The sequence below is a fragment of the Magallana gigas genome, chromosome 5, assembly GCF_963853765.1.
Source record: "Magallana gigas chromosome 5, xbMagGiga1.1, whole genome shotgun sequence".
Lineage (NCBI taxonomy): Eukaryota > Metazoa > Mollusca > Bivalvia > Ostreida > Ostreidae > Magallana > Magallana gigas.
In genome coordinates this window covers 42,337,852-42,360,405 of record NC_088857.1, presented here as the reverse complement: position 1 = coordinate 42,360,405, position 22,554 = coordinate 42,337,852, and the positions used below count along the sequence as shown (strand labels likewise).

General features: G+C 31.7%; 3 protein-coding genes across 3 annotated transcripts; 1 reads left to right on the top strand and 2 right to left on the bottom strand.

Moving 5' to 3' along the window:
• Window positions 1-2,428: 2,428 nt before the first annotated feature.
• LOC105327731 (serine protease inhibitor Cvsi-1) lies at window positions 2,429-4,395 on the top strand. The gene is made up of 3 exons (XM_011428345.4): window positions 2,429-2,582; window positions 3,576-3,698; window positions 4,216-4,395. Exons 1-3 carry the CDS (start codon window positions 2,543-2,545, stop codon window positions 4,326-4,328), a joined length of 276 nt encoding a protein of 91 aa, XP_011426647.3. The 5' UTR covers window positions 2,429-2,542; the 3' UTR covers window positions 4,329-4,395.
• Window positions 4,396-7,680: 3,285 nt separating this feature from the next.
• On the bottom strand, window positions 7,681-9,584 carry LOC105327730 (uncharacterized). The gene is made up of 4 exons (XM_011428344.4): window positions 9,444-9,584; window positions 8,275-8,397; window positions 7,949-8,092; window positions 7,681-7,868 (listed from the first exon to the last, which is right to left on the bottom strand). Exons 1-4 carry the CDS (start codon window positions 9,481-9,483, stop codon window positions 7,708-7,710), a joined length of 468 nt encoding a protein of 155 aa, XP_011426646.1. The 5' UTR covers window positions 9,484-9,584; the 3' UTR covers window positions 7,681-7,707.
• A 1,533-nt stretch (window positions 9,585-11,117) lies between these two features.
• Window positions 11,118-16,543, bottom strand: LOC105327729 (uncharacterized). The gene is made up of 4 exons (XM_011428343.4): window positions 16,078-16,543; window positions 12,943-13,110; window positions 11,446-11,682; window positions 11,118-11,210 (listed from the first exon to the last, which is right to left on the bottom strand). The coding sequence occupies exons 1-4, from the start codon at window positions 16,148-16,150 to the stop codon at window positions 11,140-11,142; spliced, it is 549 nt and encodes a 182-aa protein (XP_011426645.3). The 5' UTR covers window positions 16,151-16,543; the 3' UTR covers window positions 11,118-11,139.
• Window positions 16,544-22,554: the final 6,011 nt, after the last annotated feature.

The window sequence follows — 22,554 nt, the reverse complement described above, 5'->3', positions numbered from 1 at the left end:
TTTGTTCATCCGACCCCAAGAAGAAGGCTGAGATTAGTCCCCGTGGCTATGTGCCCCAAGTAAAGCCCTTGTTGTGTTGGATTTTTATTCAATGCGCATCAAAGCCTGTGGCCAAACTAATGATACGTTTCGCGGTTTCTCTGTTAATTCCGTAGTTTTCTTCCTGTTGTGCACAACTTTGAAACATAGTTATACTGCAAAAGAAAATAAATATCTCCTCTTCTCCAGAATCTGAGCAGTAATGCAGATTTAATAATGAAGGGAAATGGAACGAAATCGGAATGCAAGGTTTGGTTTCAAGTAAATAGAGCAAATGTTTCATTTAAATGCAATTGACCTTTTTACTCAAACAAATGTTTCCCTGGGGAAATAGAAGAAATTGATCGTACATTCCCACACTTTCGGTACCCCACCTCTTCATGCATTTTTGTTCACCCAAAGCGCACATCGTCCATATCCAAATCCTTCAAATTGTCACTTTCATTTGGTAGATTTATATACGAATATATATTACTTCGATATTATTTTTTTCGGTGTAAACAAGAAAAGACACCCCACCTGTGGCAACGCAATTTGAAAAATTACGCGCTTTGAAAAAAATTCAATGTGCGTTGAATTTGGGACCAAGTTAACGCACTTTGAATTTTTTTCCAAAGCTCGCTGTGAAGGTACAGCAACATTTTTTTAATTATCAAAACACTAAAAGCACTTTTAAAAAATATGTATTAATCACAAAATCTTGAACTGAATTTCTAATTTGTTGATGGTATGATGATTTGTTAACACTAGTAAATCTCATTTACCGTCTTTAAGAACGGGGGCGGGGGTGAGGGTTAACCATTGACACAGGTCAATTACCAGAACATCATTTAATTGATTATACAGGTAGAAGATTCCCTATCCCAAACTTTTTCCCTTAAAACATGTTATCGGCAACATTGAGTAAACGTATAAGAACGGAAAAAGAAATACGCTATTTCGTAAATTTAGTCCAGTGATATTGATAAAAAAATGAGCTGGCCAAACATTGATTTATCCAATGGTATGTTAAAGAATCTGTAAGGGTTTCAACATAAACCCTATTTTCAATATCTAATCAAATAAATCACTGCATTGTAAAAAAAAATTAGTAACATTGAAAAACATTAAATTATCATAAACTAAAAAATTGACATTAGGGCGCGAGTTCTTTTTTTCTCGCCCTGATATTTTAAAAGATCATATTGTTTTTGATAGATATAACTAATTTTAAGGTATCCTTTTTTCCACACCATGTTTGTTTATAAGCAAATGCAATTGAAGTCAGATGAAATATGTTATGAATTGATCTCAAATTCAATATGTACATGTATATCAATCTTTTTTTTCTTTCTAGCAGCCCAATGTACCAGATAAGAAGCAAAATTGCTGCATACACAAAAGGAAAAAGGAAAAGGTAGTTGCTTAGCGGTGCAGTTCATGTCATATTTGGAAAATCTAAAATCTCCCAAGTTGATCATTTAAGTGTAAATTGTCAAAATATGTAAGCTTATGAGAAAAAAAAATCTGATCGAGAAACTACATGTAGCTGTTTATCAAGTTAGCTGAGAATGCATTAGGCTCTTTATTTAATATATTCCAATGAGCTAAATAATGTTAAATCAATCATTCATTGCATACGAAAGTATCAATTATTTCGAACAAACCCCGAACATTTTTTTTCAAAGTGCGTTAATATTGCCGATTTCAACACACCTTGAAAAAAAAAATCAAAATGCGTTGAACTGGTCCCAAAATTAACGCAACTTGATTTTTTTTTCAAAGTACATAATTTTTCCAAGTGCGATGTAACACCCCCCCCCCCCCAAAAAAAAAAAATGATTATATTTATGAAAAGTGTCAAAGGTCAGAAAATAAAATGCTTGTGAGCGGCATTTCTCTGTATATTCATCTTTAGCAGCATAATATGTATGTATGGGCAGCATTAGAAATGAGCATGAGCAGTATTAGCAACATGTACAGCATGGACTGAACCCTCAAATAAAATTTGAACAATTCCAGAGTCATGTTGCTTTGAATTTTGAGAGTGTGTCTTTCAATCCAATTTCATTTACATCACTTTACAGTATTATTTAAATCTAAATCTTTAAATTGGTTAGTCAAACCTTTGAGTCAATAAATAGCGTGTCTATAATCGCTGAGTAGATAACTTTTATTTTTTTGAAAACTGAAGACTATACAAGGACAGTGTAACATTTGACCTTCGCTAGGTCTCCATTCAAAGAGATAAGAATCGTATGATTCTATCACGCCACTTAATCGATGAGGATCTTACAGAGAAAGGGGGTTTTGATATAGAAAAAATAATTTTCAGAATTAAAAAAAGAACAAAGATGATAATCTCTACAATTTATTTAGTTGTCTTTTTTAAATAAAACTTCTTTTTAATGAAAAGATATCAAAATAGAAAATAATCCCCTGCTCGACGCCCCCATATAACCCGCTATAAATATTGGTGTATGGAATTTGTCGATGGAAACGAATCATTACTTAATAGAGAACAATGGATATAGTTCCTCATCTTCTCATTGTCGTGTGTCTTTGTAAGTATATTAATTTGCATTTGTTTTGCCAAACCACTAAACTTTGCAAAATGGTCAAAATGTTCCTGTTTCGCAACTGGAAAATCATACAACTTTGTGTTCTTAATAGGTTTTTAATATATCATACAGGCAGGGTCTTATCAGCGTTTCACAAGTACAGTGAACATAGATATCTTTACAAAACATTTAAGAAAAATCTAACTGATGTAAGATTAAGAAAAACGTATCTAAAAGACGTTGTTCAAACGAGGACATTTGAATAATTAAAACATCTCTCTGTCAAAACTTGTCAAAAGTCTATTTTATACGAGTACACTTTCCCCTTGATCCTTAGCATACGTTTATCAATAGCATCACAATATGGAGGTGTCCCATTTCACCTTAACTCGAAAAACTTGAAATTTATGAATTCAACTTGAATTTCAAATATAACAAAACGCTAATTTGCTTAGAACAAGTTACGAATTATAAATAAAAACATATAACAATAAAACAATAAATGAAAACTGGTACTATTATGAAGCTCACAAAGATAATGTACATTAAATTGTGTAAAAAAAATTCAGCTAAATCTATAACACTAGTAATTAAGTAGCTGTCCTTTGACAGTATCTTCAGTTTCTAAAGGCAAGATTAAACAATTTTAAACAAAACAGATATAAAGCAAATAAAAACCAATGTTTATCAATTATATCATTTAAGTCAACAAATTCATTGACAAGACCAGAGAAACTTTGTACAAATCGCCTGCAATCATATTTATTGATGAAAAAATATTATCATTATTGTAAATGGAGTTTGTTGGGTTCAAAGGTCGAATTCAAGTCATTTAAACCGATATAATACACCAGCTAACATTAAAAATATACCAAATATTCAAAATACAAGCTTACAAAGTGCATGATTTCTAATCGGATGACACAGCAATACAAAATATCCTTGAATAAAAACCAACTAATACAAAATTACGATGCACTTTTTTTGTATTTTTAGTGGGGTTAGCAGTAGGTGTCCCCTGTAATTCTGACGGGGTGTGTACCAGTAACGAACTCCACTGTGCCCATGGATATGTCAAAGGCTGCCACTCAGGATTATGCACGTGCGAGCATGCTACATGTAAGAAATTCGTATAAGATCTAGGTAGAATAGATTGATTAAGTAATAGATAAATAAAGTTTGCCAAATATACGTAACGTTTCCTTTTTTGTACAGACTTATTTTTGTGAAGACTAAAAGGAGTTGATTAGATATATGACTATGTTAATAAAATGCAAAATAATGTAAATCCATGTATGTAAGAAACTCTCAAATTAGCAAAAACTAGATAGTATATACATTTTATCGTCTAAAGAGATTTATATATTGGATTTTTATCTTTAGTGCGTATATGTACTGCTTTATAAAGAGGGCAATTTACAAGAAATCAATTTTATAAATGATATGTATCAATATTTGTTGAATTCCAAATTTAATGGATTTCATTTTGTTGACCCACAAACTTAAATAATTAATTTGTTGAAGTGTGAAGTGCAATATCTAATAATTTTTTTTGATAGAATCACTGATCCAAAGTAAAACATCATTGAAACGAAATAAATAAACCACAGTTTATAACATACCGTTCTCCTTCCAGCACAATCCTGCAAGTTTGTCAACGACTGTCTGAATTTAGGGCAGTGTAACCTCCACGGAAGAGACGGATTTTGGCATTGTGTTGATAACGTGTGCAAGTGTTTCTTCTTCTAAATGTGGACTCCTCTGAATTTTGTACGTGTGTTTTTATCTGTTTTTCAATAAAATCAAATTCATGCGATCTTGTTTGAATAGCCTTATTTCAAGGAAACATCATTCAATTTTCTAAATCATTTAATTTATAAAAAAAAAAACCCAACCTTTTAGTTTATGTACGTATTTGAGTTTGATGGTGGTCTCTACAAGAGAATTCTTTTTTACCTTGTGCCAAGATGTCGTCTTAAATTTTGAGGTAAATGTATCGAGCAGTTCATATAGAATCATTTAATATCTTTGGGAACAATCCATACATTCAAAATTTCTACGTCATTCCGTAAATGCAGTTTATTCCAAAGAGCCTTCATGACAACAGTATGATGGAACCACTAATGATAGGTTTTATAACCTTTTAAGTTTCCACTTCTCGTAAAAAGGTGATGAAGTTCATTTAAAACAACACTACATATATGTATTTATTTTGTATCACAAGGATTAAAAAAAAACAAAAACTTGCAACAGTTATGATGTAGGGAAATGACTAAATGTCAATATTAATCGTAAATTGTCAGAAGAAAATTTTGATATAAGATATTTCCACGATATATGAAAGAAATCTAATGAGATTAGCTCAAAACAAACGTTCATTTATCCGCGAAATACAATGCGGGTGTTTTTCATTTTAATGTTCTAAAATTTACCCATACATTAAAATTTCGAAGTGTCTCCATCATCATGCTGAACTAAAGCTCTATACGGTCGCTCAACTTGAAATTCTTGTAAAGCTAGTTTTGCAGCATTTCAAAATATCAACACTAATTATGACAGAAAATGTAAAATGTTTCGTTTATCTAAACGATTTTTAGTCTTGTTTTTTTTTTTTTTTTTTTTTTTTTTTTTTTTTTTTATAATTTTCCTCGTTTTTTGGGTAAAAGATGTTTTCTTTTACAGAATCTCATAAGTAGAACTTTAAAAAACAAAAAAAGATTGTACTGTTGTTTTGTGGATTATACAAAGGCCTTTGACTTAATTGATAGATCAAAACTATGGTATAAATTGCAAATGGAGGGTTTTGGAGGAAAATTGTTACGTATTATTAAGTCTCTATATAAGAATGTAAGAGCATGTGTTAAACATAAAGGTACATTTACAGAAACATTTAGAATCTCAGCTGGAGTTCTACAAGGTGAAATATTGTCTCCATTATTATTTTCAATGTACCATAATGATTTTGAAAGATATTTTATAAATAGTAATTGTACATCAATTGAATTACAAATGATTAATATGTTTTTAATTATGTATGCTGATGATACTGTCCTTTTGGCAGAATCGCCCGAGGGTTTACAGGATATGCTGAACACATTGCACAGATATACTGATGAATGGAACTTATCTGTTAATGTACAAAAAACCAAAATTGTAATTTTTAGAAACGGAAAATGTGTTAAAGATAATGAAAAATGGGAATACAATAGCAAATACGTAGAAGTAGTGAATCAATTTAACTATCTTGGTATGTTGTTTAACTACAATGGTAAATTTTTATCTACACAAAAGCACTGTGCACCACAGGGAAATAAAGCAATGTTCAGCATATCTAGTAAAATGAAAGATTTGAGTTTTAATGTTGAAACTCAATTGAATGTTTTTGATACTTATGTAAAAAGTGTACTTAGTTATGGTGCTGAAATTTGGGGATTCCATAAAGGTCAAGATGTAGAAAAAGTCTATATAAATTTTTGTAAGAAGGTTTTGGGTGTCAGAAAAAATACTTGCAACAGTGCAGTTTATTATGAAGTAGGTAGATTTCCATTAGAGATTTTCAGGAAACAAAAAATTTTTAAATACTGGTTTAAATTAAGAAACAGTAAAAACTGTATTTTAAAAGCATGCTACGAAGACATGGTGAAAAATAATGACATATGGATTTCAAATATTAGGAAAGAATTGTCCATCTTAGGCTTAGCCGATTTATATCAAAGTACTATGAAAGAGTCTGTTATTTTAGATATTATTTTTAATAGAATGTGTGATGTCTTTAAACAAAAAGTTGTTAACGATATAAGCAATGCATCAAAATGTATATTATATAAACATGTTGTTGATCATTTTTGTTTACAAGTTTACCTAAAGAAACCAATTCATGTAAAATATCGTAAATTAATTACACGCTTACGGTTGTCCTCACATGACTTAAAGATTGAAACAGGGAGGTATGATAATTTAACACGTGATTGTCGAAAATGTGAATCTTGCAACTTAAATGTAACTGAAGATGAGTTCCATTTTTTACTTATTTGTCCATCACTTTGTAGTTAAGAGATAAGTATATTAAAAAATACTACTCCCGAAAACCAAGTGTCTATAAAGTTATACAGTTATTTTCTACCTCTAATACTAAAGAACTGTGTAATTTATGTAAATATTTATATTATACAAACAAGCAACGAACTCTCCATGTGAATTATCCAAATTGATTATGTACACTTTGTTTTTCTTACTGTTTATTTAATATGTATATGTTCATATATATAACCTATGAGACATTTGTCTCTTGGAATAAAGAACTTGAACTTTAGCAAGTATCTTAAAGACAAGTTCTTTCTCTTTTTTCGTCCCAGGCGAACTTACTGATAGCCATACCTTGTACCGTATACCTTAAACATAGTGTAACTTAAACCATGGGCATATGTTTATTGGTTAGTACAATGGTTTTTTTCTTTAAAATTTACTTCTGTACTTTCAGGAACCACTTTGCTATTGAAACGACCTCCTTTTTAATCACCTTAAGGTCAGACGACACGTTCCTCGAGAATCTTTTTTGTATCTCCGCGTAATAAAGAGTTCCAATAAAAAAGAATAATTTTATAATTATTTTAAAAATGATTAAAATTTAATTGGATGTAGTTATGTGTCTAGATGGCCGAGTGGTTAGAACCGTGGCCGCTCAGTGCTAGAAGCATATAGGTTCTAGAGGTCGTGAGTTCAAAGCCCCGCCCCGGTCGAGATAGAGTTTCAATATAGTGAATTTTACTGTGCTGTATATGTATTTATATCAGCAATTCAAGTGTATTTTCAAGAAGGTTATATAGGAAATTGAATACTCTAGTATTTTGCAGAAATGCCTGGTAAGGTACCCTAATTTTTTGCAAGAAAGCTTGTCAAAGTAGTAGTAAACCATTAACAAATTCCTGGAAAAAGTTATCTAAAATCGAGGAACGTGTCGTCTGACCTTGAGCTGATTGATTAACAGTCTGAATTTATTTCAAGGTACTTTCACTTGAATATTGTATTGTTCCCAACAACAAAAAATGTTTGGACGTTTTTGTTCTACTATACATTATCAAAGTACAACAATACTTACATACTAAATAAATATAGATTTTGGTTTATTTTAACCAACTAAACTGCTGGCGTTCGTGTGGGAGTAGAATATACATTTACACTGGTGATCGGCAGAACAAAACCAGAAACCGTGTACGCCGCCCACGTCCACGCACTGTCCGAGGTGAAAGTCCTGATCCCCGTGTATGCAATCGTTCACAGTATGACAATCTACAGTATGGTAAAAAACCATTAAACGATTGATGCAAAAAGGGAAAAATCACGATTTTATGTATTAAACGCGCTCTTACGGACTGAGTTATGGGTGCATGCACAGTATCCACCGTGGCAGCTTGGTCTATGGCCGTCGGTACAATTAACGCCTGCGTCTACACAGTTCAGGTCATGGGTGTTGTCCGCATGATGGTAGGCATGGCAAAGCAGCCCAACGCCGACTACAGAGATAAAACAGTTCATGTGTCTCACGAACACTGATCTCCAAGCTTTTTAATATCCTACGCCAGTCCGTTTTGTCGCGATTAAGTCATAATCTATATGAAAATATTTGAAAATATTTCTCTCTCTCTCTCTCTCTCTCTCTCTCTCTCTCTCTCTCTCTCTCTCTCTCTCTACTGACATTGAGAACATCGACACTCCCCGTGGACACAGATTGAACTGGCGCTCGTGGTGCTCGGACACTGTACGCTGGTGCAGTGGTGATGGCCGTGACAGGCATGGTCAGCCTCCAGAGATAAGTCCACTGAAATAGGGAAGAGTTCATCTGTCTTTTGAAAACACCAAGGGACATTGCTGAAACCAATCAGCCCAGTTGTCGAAAAGGTCCGAGAAGTTGCGATTTAGGTCTCAATGTCAGGTCGGTCATGTAAAGGAATAGGACTCTATCAATATTTTGAGATAAACAATATAATTAATCCTTTCAGCGTAGCAGCGTAACTTAGTAGGTTAAAGTTTTTATATGCAAGGAATTTCGAGAACTGTTGGAATTCTTACGTTTTTTAAAAAGAATTTTAAAGTGCATTTTATTACCAATCGTTATAATTCTTTATTTCGTTGGAACGGTAATATTTTTTTTTTTGATTTCACATACTTTTAAAAATATTGAATGTATATCTCAAAGTAATCTATTCCACTGTAAGTAATTAAAAAGAAGACAATTTGAAAGACTATTGTCATTGTTTGTTATTATTTAATTTTTCATGTTTTGTTTTCATTGTTCCTATATAAGATTATAACGTATCATCTAATCAGAAATGTAAAATACAGAAACAATTCATATAAAAAATATTAGAAAGAAAAACAACATTTAATCAAAGCTTTTTTAATGGAAACTATTTAAAATAACCATGATTTTTTGTCTTTTAACCTCAAAATACCCAAAATAACACATTTTCAACCAAGACTAATTTAATTTAGTATGTGTGAATACATTTTTCAAGTCGGAACTAAACGAAGAAGAGTAATTCAATATTTGTTAGCCATATAAAATCTGAAAAATATTGTTAAAAGTGGAACAAATTCGGTGAAGTCAATTTTCAAAATTTGCGACTTTTAAATTTAAAATTGGAATAATAAATTGTTAGCTCTTTGGGTAATTAGGTAATTAGGTTGGTGAAATAAGTATATACTATAAATCACGTGAAATATAAATGTGTAAAAAAAAGTGTACATTGTTTTTTTAACTATTTGCACCTTTAACATGACTGGAAATAATTTAATTAATTAACATCTATGACTTTAATGTTTCCACCAAAATGATAAAGAAAAGAATGCATAATTTAAACTTACGATAACAGAAGAAGAGAGTGGCTATCAAAAGGCGCCCCATATTGCAGTCGAATGGAATGAAGCGCAACAACAAATGCGCATGTACCAGATGTTTTCCTCAGAAAGATCACACTATTATTATAGCCAGATATTGTATTACGTAACATGAGAGGAATTGATAGACGTTGTCTTATCAATGTTCAAACTTCATATTTTTGGGTGTGTTGAATTATTCGGTTTACTTCTGTTATTTGTTTTACTATTATTAATAAGTGCTTTATCTAATTAATGAAAGTTGACATGACTTTCTATTTCTAAATTTGAAACGGACTTTATTGCCCGTATGAAAGCATTGTTAGTATCATTTCCATCAGACTTCTGCGCAGTTGTTGGATATCTTAGTTAATATTTTCATCATTTGGATGGTATGTGTCAGGACAGAGATACGCCTTTATTAAGGATTGAATGGTGTACCATTTGTGACACGAGTAGAATTGATGAGAAACATTACAGACAATAGGAATCGCATCTCGTAAATCGTCATTCGCTTCTTCTCTATGGTTGATTTAGTTAAACTTTTTCACTTATAAAAAAAACCTATTCTATGAAATGCATTTTTATTGTATGTACGGTATTTTTTCCAGAAAATAAAAAAAAACTACTTGAGAAGGCTAGATGGCCAACATATTAACCATCAAATCTGACTTAAATTTTTGAATCTGAAATTTTTGGCCACTGTTTAGTAAAATAAAATCCAAATATTTTTCTTTCAAAATTTGAACATTTCCCTATATCTTGATACAAAACTCTCCGTTAAAGGGAGGTAAATATAGCTTAAAGATGGCCACGAACACAAAGTCCACGTCACAAATTCACGAATAAAATCTCCTTACCTTCTTAAAATAGAAATACAGGGTAATTTTCTCTATCTGTTTATACATGTTCATCATTTCTTCATCATGTACATGTACTTTTTTGATGAGTCTTAATGAGTCTGTGAAATTGTTTACATTTGTAAAAAGTAATATGTATAAACTGCATTAGAGGTAGCTAACTACAGCTCATGACACGATGTCACAAGATAGGGATTTTAATGTTTTGTGAAAGCATTTGTATCAATAGATTTAATTGAATATCATCATAGCTCAGTGTTTAAAGTATCAAACATGTGAACTGCAACAAGGAGTTCAAATTCGCCGAGGTTTTTGTTTATATTTCTGAATCTAATTTTAGAAAATCATATTCTTTCCCCGAACCCCAAACTCCTTATTTTTCGACTATTTGAGTTACATAGTAATACACTTATGTATTATGCTATTTTTTTTATAATCAAATAGTTTTATGCTGAGTTGAGAAACAATATCAAAGTATAGTGAACCACCTTAAATCCCATTATCTTATTAACGATTTTCCTCATTTAAATTTCGCATTAAAGAGGCAAAATAGTTATGACCATTTTAAAGCATTTTCTTCCTATGTTAAAGAAGATCTGTATATACCCATTCTTTACACTTTTCACTTTGGGCTATTCAAGAACTTGTTAACATGCAATCTTCTTATCGATATCACTTTGAATTGATTTAAATTTGCATTTGATAAAATGCGTTTGTCTTCGAAAAGGCATTCTTGAACCAAGTGCACGACTCATTAAGAAAAAAAGACGAATACACTGTCAGATGGTTTAGTAGCTATTGTTTAACAATCGACCATTGATGTTTTACAAAGCCCCATTTGACATTACAAAGTGCTCACGGCATGCAGGGTGCATTTCATTAATTTTCTTTATATCTAAAAAAGAAACCAAATCTTTCTTTTACAATAAATAATATTTAATATTTTAAAGTATAAAACAATTAAAGCTAATTAATAAAACATTTCAAAAAGTACAATATAAGGACATCAGTAACACTTATAATACTTGTACGTGGATACAATAAATGAAACACTAGCTTTTGCTTTGATAATGAATAGTTTTAAAAACAGAAAAGAAAATTAAAGATATAAATAAATAATAATCCCATACAAACGGTCATTCGAATAAATTTGTGTAAAATGGACAACGCCCCACTTCCGGGTGCTGTTTGATGGGCTTGAGTTTGAACTAATCGAACACTCTCGTCCTCGAAATTACAGAAATCACCGCGGCAATGCTTCTGACAAGTGAAGTCATGGACGCTGTCATTCACACAACACGATATACCACAGTCAAACGAGTCGGGCACTGAGCAATTTCTGTACATAAAATAGATCTGTGTTCTATCTGTAAACAGAAAATAAAACAGAGTAAGATTAATTTTCATCCATTTATGAAAATATGCATTGATAACAGATGCAAATAATTAAATAAAGTTTTATATTCATTTTATTTTTCAGATAAGAATTTTACGTTAAATTTTCTTTGATCATTTTGTTTTACATCATAATTTATGTTTTAATTACGTTTAACAAAGAAAAGGTCAACCACAAGGCTAAATAACGCCTGAGAAAGAATTTCATAAATTTACTTAATGAGTGCAGGTATAATATGAAGTGCTCAGAATCGTCCTAGACTTCTAGCTGGGTTTTTTTTAATGAAAGATTGGTGAAAGAGCAATTTGTTATTGCTTATATATCCTTCTTTTTCAAGAAATTTTCCCTCACTCGTTGGGAACTAAAGTCAACGATTTCTTAAGGATGTGCACTCACACTTGCATCTTCCGCATGTTATCGTGGCCATAGTATACAAATTAAAAATAAATCAAGATGGAATCGGTCATGGTAGGGAGCATGCGTCCGTAGTCCTTTATAACAATATAGATTATCTTTTGTGTATACTGTTTTGCGATATTCAATGTCTTTTGTATGCCCTGTTATACGATAAACCCTGCCTTTTGTGTGCAGTATTTTAAGATAAACACTGCCTTTGGTTTGCGCTGTTTTACGATATACATTTATACGATATAAACTACCTTTTGTTTACTCTGTTTTACGATATACACTACATATTGAATACTCTGTTTAAGCATATACACTACATTTTGTATACAATGTTTTACGACATTAATACTGCCTTATGTATGCACACTGTTTCTACAATGTACACTACTTTTTACAATATACACTACCTTTTAAAATATACACTACTTTTTGTATACAGTTTTACAATATACACTACCTTTTGTATACAGTTTAACACTATGCACTCCCTTTTAAAATATACACTACCTTTTACAATATACATTTCCTTTTGTATGAACTGTTTTACAATATACACTACCTTTTGTATACACTGTTTACAATTTACTAGTACACTCCCTTTTGCATACACTGTTTTAATTCACTCTTCCTTCTGTATACACTGTTTAACGATGTACACTACCTTTGTATACATTATTTTATTTACCAATATACACTACCTTTTGTATGCACTGTTTTACAATATACACTACCTTTTGTATGCACTGTTTTTCAATATACACTACCTTTTTTATACTCTGTTTTACAATATACACGACCTTTCGTATACACTTTTACAATATACCTTTTGTATACACTGTTTTTGTGACGCACGTCTCGGCGGCACCCTGCCTACATTCTCGGACTCTAACGTTGGTGGCGTTGGCAGGACTTGTGACGCATCGGTAGTCACTGTCATCATAGTTCATGTAGGAGCACTCATAGCACTTAAACCAGCCACTGGCTAGACATCCTTTAAAGAAAACAAAATCTCATACAGGAATGCTTTTAGCACCTAAACCAGCCACTAATCAGGCCTCCATGAACAGAAAATCTCATGTAGGAACACTTATAACGCTTAAGCCAGCTACTAGCAAGACGGCTGTAAAATAAACCAATCATTTAGGAGCATTCAAAGGATATAAACCAGCCACTAGCCAAGTAGCATGCCTAAAATATCTTTAGGAACGCTCATGGCAAGCAACACTCATTTTTCCCCTCAACTACAATTTATTTTAAGTTGCTCTGGATTTCTTTTCCAGTGTTATTAAAATTAAGTAATGTTTTATTTGAACATTTAAAAAATTGATTCGAGCCGAATTGTAAGTCTAGTCTTGTGTGTCAAACAAAATTACCATACCTGTTTATAATAAAGAAATAGGAAAAATAATTCTCGAGAGACTAACCCAATCTTTTGACATCTCGAGATGGGGGCAGGGATTTCACAGGAACGTGTCAAATCCTTACATTTACATATAGGCCTAATTTGCGATGAATTTTTGCAAGGAATATCTTTTTAAGAAGCCTAATGGTCAACAAATTAACCATCCGATAGGCCTTAAAATTTTAGGTATGATAAAATTGACCATAAACTTTTCATTAGTAAAAAAAATATCCAAATATCTTTGCCTTAAAATTTGAATATTTCCCAATATCTTTATTGAGAGCTCTTCCTCTAAAGAAGATAAATATAGTCTTAAAATGACCACGACCATCGAGCCCCCCTAAGATGGTTTGCATTCATTTTTAGTGTTTCGTTCAGAACTTATATTTTTCTCATCAGTATATTACTAGATGAAAATAAGGATATAATTAATTATCTTTAATCATATTTAAATAATTTCAAATGTATTCAAAATATTCTCTTTAACTTCAGATGGCTGTGAAACAATAGTCCGTTGAGCGTTAAGAATGTGTTTTTGTCGAAAGCAGAGGGTTCTTAAGAAAATGACTCTTAACTCTAGCCATATAGCCAAACCATATTTGTGACGATATAAAAATTATAAATAAAATGGATAAACAACGCATAAATACTCTTGAATTCTTGGAATACTAATAATGTACACTAATGAGAATAAAACAAAGAGAGTTTCATAAGAAATTATAACTTTGAAACTGTGACTGAACGATAAGTGCGATGAATTGAACTAAAAAAGTTGCCAAAGATTCTTTAAGACCTTTTATCATACATGTATTAAGAATACGGAAACAATAAAAAAAAATCCATGGACCTTTCAGGGTACTTAAACATTTTAGAAATTAGCAAATTTATAAATAAAATGGATAAACAAGTCATACATATTATTGTATTCATGGTATACCAATAGTGTAGACTAATGAGAATAAAACACAGAGAGTTTAATAAGCAATTATAATACTCAAACTGTGACTTAACGACAGATGCGATGAATTGAACTAAAGAAGTTGCAAAAGACTCCTTAAAATGTTTTCTCATACATGTATCAAGAATACGGAAACAATAAATTTTTTTTTGCAAATTTCGCTTAAAGGGTTTGCGCAACACAATCTCTGTTGGAACGTTTAAGTTTACTGGTATATATACAATAATAAAATATGCAATACTTCTCTTAAAAATAGCCTAACAACAAATGGGTAACAATGACAAATGGACAGACAGACAGTCAGAAGGAGAGAAAGACAGACGGAGAGAAAAACTAGTTTTGGCAATAGGGATCTCAAAAATATATATCAAAAGCAAAAAAATCGTTCTTTTCTGCGATATTTAAATCTTTTTTAATTGTGTACACGTGGCCAACAAATAATTCTGAAAAACAGATATGATAATGATTTTGTCCTGCATAAATATAAATTGCATTTAGTTGTTGGTATGTACACATATTCGCGTAAGTTTAATCATTATAATGATATAAAGATCAAGTTTTGAAGTAGATTTCATACTTCATTAACTGACTTTCTTTTATGCAAACTATTTAAGTTATATATTATGTTCTCCATATGTTATAGTATTCAGTTTTACGTAGCTATACATATATTAAACTGCAGTGTAAAGTAAAGTAATATGGACGTTCCGAAGAATCTGTAATTGAGTCCAAGATTTTAGGTCAAGCAATGCCCTAAACGTTTGATGAATGTAAGAAACTATAAATCAAGAACACATCCATAATCATTTGTCCACATTATATATGTAAAACCTGTTCATCGTCCTAGACCACAGGTCATGGATATAACAGTTGGCGCAAAAGTTAACGAGAGATTGTATTGCAATAAATGGCAAGTAACTGGTACACTTTGCTATTTAGTACTACCTGCATTACATATATTAAATCGGAAATTATGATTGGCTGAAGGAAAATTTTTTATGGAAAAAATATTAAAAGCAAAAATCTGACATTAAATATATTTAGTTAATTATATTCACCATCAGCTCATGAAATTTAAATTGAAAGAACCCCAGATGGTTTGCAAGTTAAAATATTATCATATTCATTCAGGTTTAGAGAACTGGGTTAAAAATACATTCGAAAATTTTTTTCAAGTAACCCCCTGTAAAAAGTAAACATTTAAAAATTTTCCAATCTTGTTTTCATCAATGTCTAAATTAAAACATTATTCCCATTTATATTTGTCGCGGGTTTTGCAAAATTACTGAAGCTGTTAAAACATCCGATCGATCAAACGCCATCGCATCGTTTCAAAGAATTCGTGGCATTTCACTATATTTCACAGAGAGAAAATCAATTTTTAAACATCAGTCTAATTTACATATGTTATTTTTGCATTGAAAGACACACAAATGTGTTACAACGAAGCAAATCGTACCTTTACTGAAATAGAAAAAGGGAATCACAAAAATCCGAAACAGAAGTCAGGTAATCTTGTTGTCTTCCATATTCATGCCTACAAACGTACGTGGGATTGCAATTGCAGATGACTAATTCACAGTCTTTGAAACGCTTACCTGATACAAACAATCCACAGACGATCAGAAGAGAGCAGTTTCTGTAAAAATCCAAAACCGATCGCCAAGACATGACCGCCAGTTTCGTTAAATTTAAGGTAAATGAAAAGAGGACATCTAAAACACAAGACCACTGAAAGAACCCATGCTGTTTGTTGATTAACCTGTCATTCGGGCGGGGCCCCTTAGGGGATAGACACACTAGTCGGTGTTTAACATTATAATTGCATTCGTTGTTACACACAGTCCATAAAACATGATGGTTATGATCATTCTGCCGATAATTAAAACAACATTTTTTGCATTATTTACAATGCACGAAAAAACTGTGAATGAACCAGTTCCCTTCAAAGCACCCGGCTGTGTTTTATGTCACTTTCCGTAGTTTCCGGAATTCATTCAAATTAACCTTAATAGTTGTTGCAATCAATTGCAATCATCAAACCCGATCGCTGGTTTGTCAACTTAAACTTAATGTCTACAGATTTTCCCTAAAAAGGATTGAATTTGTCAATTAAGCTATTCGATGGAAGGATTTATATTTCTTCTAATGATGTCCATCAACTCGCTTGTCAGAATTCACTTTTTAAGGCTCTTGCCTTGGGCATTTCTGGCATAGCTTGGCACCTAAAACTTGAACAAATGTCATTGCTACATCCCGATTTATACATCACATGAAAGAAAACGTTTTTCTTTATTTTTTGCATAAGAAATATCCTTCAATCATGAAATCCGTTTCACTAATTGTCTTGCTTCCGTGTCAAACAATTTTAGTAGGCCTATTTTATTTGCATCTTCAATTGCTTTGATTAATCTTTTCTGGTATGCTAAACATGTGTACTTATATACATATATTACATTTAATGAAAAAAAATCGAGAAAGGAATATCAAGGATTCGAAAATATAAACAGGAATATATAAAATAATTGTAGCCACGCGTATATTTCCATACAAAAAACGTTATTTCAGCAAACAAGCGAAATCACGGACATCAAGCTACAGTATGGGTATAAAACTAAAATCAATATGAACGTTTTAAATGTGTGTCGTAAAATAAGGGATACAGAGTCAGAGACAAGAGGCTGTACGTTCATGGAACATAACTTGAGGAAAATTACTTTTGTTGGAAATGAAGAAATAACACAACCACAAAAAAAGAACACAAATGAACTTGTTATCTAAATTTGAAGAGTATTTTGATATCCACATTGTAGCTATTTTTAAAGCATGACAAGTAATAATAACAGGCAAGTGTTTAACAATTTTGATTCAATGAATGGATGTAAACATTTCACTTTCGAGTAATTATACTGAAGGACATTTTTCAATGTATCTAAAACATTTCACCTTGATAGTAGGCAAAATTATATAGATAAAAAAAGATTTAAGTTTTTTCCAAGCATAACAATTCATAAAGTTCAATTGACCATGAAACAAGCTTCAAAACACATCCCGTGAATTAAAACTGCACCAATGAAACTGTTCACAGGGGCTGAATGATCTCACGACATGAGCTGTGTACAGTGTACATGACTGTGTAGCCAATACCAATTTAAAAATCAACCCAAGGATGTTGTTTAACCATATGAATGAAAACTGAATGGCGACACAAGATTGACTGTCGAGGAAGTCGGAATATAGGAGCGTTGCTATGAACCACGCTTGGATACGATTGGCGCAAAATCAAGGAAACCCTGGGAAACAAGTAATGAAATGTGGGCGGATGATATTATCAAACACCAATTTTGACCCCTGAATGTGACTTAAATACAGCGGGAATTAGATAATTACAACTATAAATACTAACCAGTGGTTTAAATCAAGCTACAGTTGGAGCAATATTAATCTTGATGCCGATTTAACTGGTGGAAAAAATCTGAATTATTATGAAAAATTTCACTTGACAACGGATTGAATTAAACAGTTGTATAAATATGTAATGTTTGAATATTTTATATAAACATATTTGTGGTTATGCAAAAACAAGGTTAACATATCTGCTATCGATAGAGTTGAGAACAAACGCGATATTGTACGTCGTTGTTGGTTTTGGAAGTCAAGAGAATTCAACGGCAGAAGATGATCACTGTAAAACAAACCTTAATCGTCAAACGACTTTTAAAAATATTTTTAACTGCCGATATTTAAGTTTATAGCCCAATATATTTTTAGTGCCGATATTTAAGATAATAACCCAATATAATATTGTTTTATTACGCATTTCGTCCTACATGCACGTACTAGCAACGTGATATTGATATGTTATTGGAGCATATCATATTGTAATATGGGCAACCCAGACTATACATGTACGTTATACAATTTTTGGTACTTTTCAGCCAGTTGAAACGTAAAAAGTAGTTGTTTGTTTTAATAATAGCAAAATGATATACATCTGATGGAAAAATATACACTAAATACATGTGTTTACGGTGTAATAATATCAAAATATTGGTGTTAATTAAAAAAAAAAAAACAACAACAAAATGTTCCACATTAATGATACGTCGCCATTTCTTTTACGTCGCATTCGCGATTAAATGATTGAATCTTATGTTATTAATCATATTTCACGGAGAAGCAAATGAACTAGCCAATCCAAAAATAATGATTTATTCATGAAGAAATATATCTTTGAATGAAGCTGAACTCATCTGTCAGTTACGAGTGATTATGACTTATTAAGATAATTATTAAAGACAAGTATCATGTTGTCTTTGCAATTAGATGACTTTCGCCATAAATAACAGACTTAAAACCTCTCGATCCCACATTCATTTCATAGATGTAGCTTGTTTATATTTTCTAATACATTTTAGATGTCAAACTTAAACTTGCACAATTAACTGGTTTCATGTTAATAAAAAACCTCCCCCTCTCTACCTAAACAATGTCAAAATTAACCCAAGGACAAAATACTCCCCAAACCGAATTGATGTGATGGTAGACAAACAGTTGTAAACACGTTGTGCTAATGCTAATTTATTTATATTTCCTTTTTTGATCGATAATGAAAATGGGTGACGAAAGAAACATTTGGAATCATTTGTAGACAGAACTGTGTCTTTTCAAATAAACTAATCTTCTCTTTCTTTTCTTTTTAAGGTATCGAGGGAATATAAACCTATGAAAAGCATTATTGCTTGTGTCTGCTGTAGAAAAGACCCACGGCGTTTATTGTTCAAAGCCGTCGTCCGAAAGAGTTCATTGTTTTTACTTATATAGTAGTTGCATACTTGTGTGTAAATTATCTTCAGACTACATCTTACAACAGGTATAAATCAATTGTTGAGGTATATAAAAAACCCAAAGCAAAACAAACACAACTTTTTCGGACATCTCACATTTCTGGGGTTAACTTTTCTTGACGTGTTGTTAGGTTCCTCACTGAAAAGTATTACGAAGAACATAACCATAAGACTCGGCATCATAAGTAAGGATTGTCTCTACACTGTAACGTGAGACATATTGTACAATATTTACCGTGAAAATATATTAAACCTTATTTTTCCAGAAAACCTTCAATGGTTGAAGTTGTATAACTTTAAAGCTCAGAAAATGTTGAAATTACAATTAATCTTTGAAAGTACATAATATAGTATATAAATAAATTACGAAAGAATTAGCTAATTTAAGGATTTTGTTTTGTTTTTCTGGTCCATATGCTTATATGTATGGAGTTTGTATTGTATCTACATGAATACTGATGTGCTGTAAAGCCCAAAGTGAATAAAGAATGTGTGAGAGAGTTAGAAAAACCTTGAAATTGGGTATGAAGAATTAAAATTTAAATAAAAGATTTGAGATTATATATGAAAACACATTTAGCCTTGATATTGTCGTGAGGAAACTTCGTTAAGTCAAGATCTTGAAATTGTATGTGAAGAACTGTACAATAAGTCGAGATCTTGACATTGTCTGTGTGGAATGTTCGTTAAGTCTAGATCGTGATGTTGTCTCTGAGGAACTTTACATTAAGTCTAGATCTTAACAGTATCTCTGATGAACGTTACAATACATCTAGATCTAACAGTATCTCTGAAGAACGTTACAATAGGTCTAGATGTTATATCTTGATATTATCTACAGCTACAATAAGTCTAGATCTTGATATTGTCTGTGAACGTAACGATAAGTCGAGATCTTGATATTGTTTGTGAGGAACGTTATAATAAGTCTAGATCTTGACATTATCTCTGAGGAACGTTACAATAAGTCTAGACATTTATTATTGTCTGTAGGGAACGTTACAATACGTTAGATCTTAACATTATCTCTGAGGAACGTTACAATTAGTACAAATCTTGAAAATATCTCTAGGGAACGTTACAATAAGTCTTGATCTTGATATTGTCTGTGAGGAATTTTAATTAAGTCTAGATCTTGACATTATCTCTGAGGCACGTTACAATAAGTCTAGATCTTGACATTATCTCTGAGGAACGTTACAATACGTCTAGATCTTAACAGTATCTCTGAGGAACGTTACAGTGTGTCTTGATGTTAGATCTTGATATTATCTACAGCTAAAATAAGTCTAGATCTTGATATTGACTGTGAACGTAACAATAAGTCGAGATCTTGATATTGTTTGTGAGGAACGTTATAATAAGTCTAGATCTTGACAATGTCTGTTAGGAACATTACAATAAGTCTAAATCTTGACATTATTTCTGAAGAACGTTACAATAAGTCGAGAGATTTATTATTGTCTGTAGGGAACGTTTCAATACGTTAGATCTTAACATTATCTCTGAGGAACGTTACAATAAGTATAGATCTTAAAAATATCTCTGAGGAACGTTATAATAAGTCTTGATCTTGACCTTGTCTGTGAGGAATTTAACATTAAGTCTAGATCTTGACTTTATCTTTGAGGAACGTAACAATAAGTCCTAATCTTGATATTGTCTGTGAGGAACGTAACGATAAGTCGAGATCTTGACATTGTCTGTGAGGAACTTTACAATAAATCTAGATCTTGATACTGTCTGTGAGGAAAGTAACGATAAGTCGAGATCTTGACATTGTCTGTGAGGAACTTTACAATAAGTCTTGATCTTGACATTGTCTGTGAGGAACTTGAAAATATCTCTGAGGAACGTAACAATAAGCCGAGATCTTGATACTGTCTGTGAGGAACGTAACAATACGTCGAGACGTTACAATACGTCGAGATCTTGATATTGCCTGTGAGGAAAGTTTCAATAAGTCAAGATCTTGATATTGTCTGTGAGGAACTTTACAATAAGTCGAGATCTTGAAATTGTCTGTGATGAAAGTTACAATAAGTCGAGATCTTGACATTGTCTGTGAGAAACGTAACAATAAGTCAAGATCTTGATATTGTCTGTGAGGAACTTTACAATAAGTCGAGATCTTGCTATTGTCTGTGAGGATCGATACAATAAGTCGAGATCTTGAAATTGTCTGTAAGGAACGTAACAATAAGTCTAGATCTTGAAATTGTCTGTGAGGAACGTTTCAATAAGTCGAGATCTTGATATTGTCTGTGAGGAACATTACAATAAGTCGAGATCTTGATATTGTCTGTGAGGAACGTTACAAAAGTTTATATATCATGTGTAAGGAAGACAAAATGTCCTATCATTGTATGTGAGGAAGTTACAATAAGCGTTGACATTGTGTTTAGAAGTAAACATGAGCCTTGGCATTGTCAAAAGTATTGAAGACTGATAAATTATCAATTATGTTTTAGTCTGAATATACCTAAACTTGTTCATTTTAAACCTGTATCTAAAAAATATTATAAAAACTGTAAAGTTTTCTTATCCGAAAATAATATTCCACTTATTTTAAAACATACGAATGCCATTAGTCAGTCTATCTTTGAAAGCTATTGAGTTGTCTTGAAGATTTATGTGAATAGGATCATGCAAAAATAAACTTATCAGCTGAAATGCATGAAGTCAGACGATAATGTATTCTCGAGTTCAATACGGCAAATACTTTCAAAAATATACATTTACTTTCAATTCAAACGTTTTCTTTTCTGATAAGTTCTTGTGATGAAAAATATAGATTTTAATACGGGAATTCTTTGCATTTATATATAATGATATGCATGCTTACTGTAATTAATTAAGTTGTAAAAGCTAGTATATTAAGAGCTAGAGCCTACATGACTAATAAAGACGGATTGAAAAAATAATAATGAGTTATTAATCTTAGCAAAACTTTTTAAAGTCTTCTTTGGAATAGAATATCTGTAGGTTAATTTAAATTTGGTTGCAAATGATCGGTTGAAGGTAAGATTATAGTTTTTAGCTCACCTAAGCTATTCTGAACACTTTTTTGTCCAACGTTTGTCTGTATACTTTTTACATTTTCGACTTCGTCTTCAGAACAACTTGGCCGATTTCAACCAAACTTGGCACAAGTTATTTTAAGGTAAAGGAAATTCAAGTTTTTTTTTCAAATTAAAGACCAATCCCTCTTTTAAAGGGAGATAATTA

Coding starts and splice junctions, on each gene's coding strand:
- LOC105327729 (XM_011428343.4), bottom strand. CDS start 16,150: ATGTCTTGGCGATCGGTTTTGGATTTTTACAGAAACTGCTCTCTTCTG. Junction 11,683..12,942: donor AAAAACAGTGTATACAAAAG/GTATATTGTAAA, acceptor TTCTGTTTACAG/ATAGAACACAGATCTATTTT. Junction 11,211..11,445: donor ATTTATTCGAATGACCGTTT/GTATGGGATTAT, acceptor TTTCTTTTTTAG/ATATAAAGAAAATTAATGAA.
- LOC105327731 (XM_011428345.4), top strand. CDS start 2,543: ATGGATATAGTTCCTCATCTTCTCATTGTCGTGTGTCTTT. Junction 2,583..3,575: donor TCTCATTGTCGTGTGTCTTT/GTAAGTATATTA, acceptor TTGTATTTTTAG/TGGGGTTAGCAGTAGGTGTC. Junction 3,699..4,215: donor CACGTGCGAGCATGCTACAT/GTAAGAAATTCG, acceptor TTCTCCTTCCAG/CACAATCCTGCAAGTTTGTC.
- LOC105327730 (XM_011428344.4), bottom strand. CDS start 9,483: ATGGGGCGCCTTTTGATAGCCACTCTCTTCTTCTGTTATC. Junction 8,398..9,443: donor CACTCTCTTCTTCTGTTATC/GTAAGTTTAAAT, acceptor TCCCTATTTCAG/TGGACTTATCTCTGGAGGCT. Junction 8,093..8,274: donor GGAGTGTCGATGTTCTCAAT/GTCAGTAGAGAG, acceptor TTATCTCTGTAG/TCGGCGTTGGGCTGCTTTGC.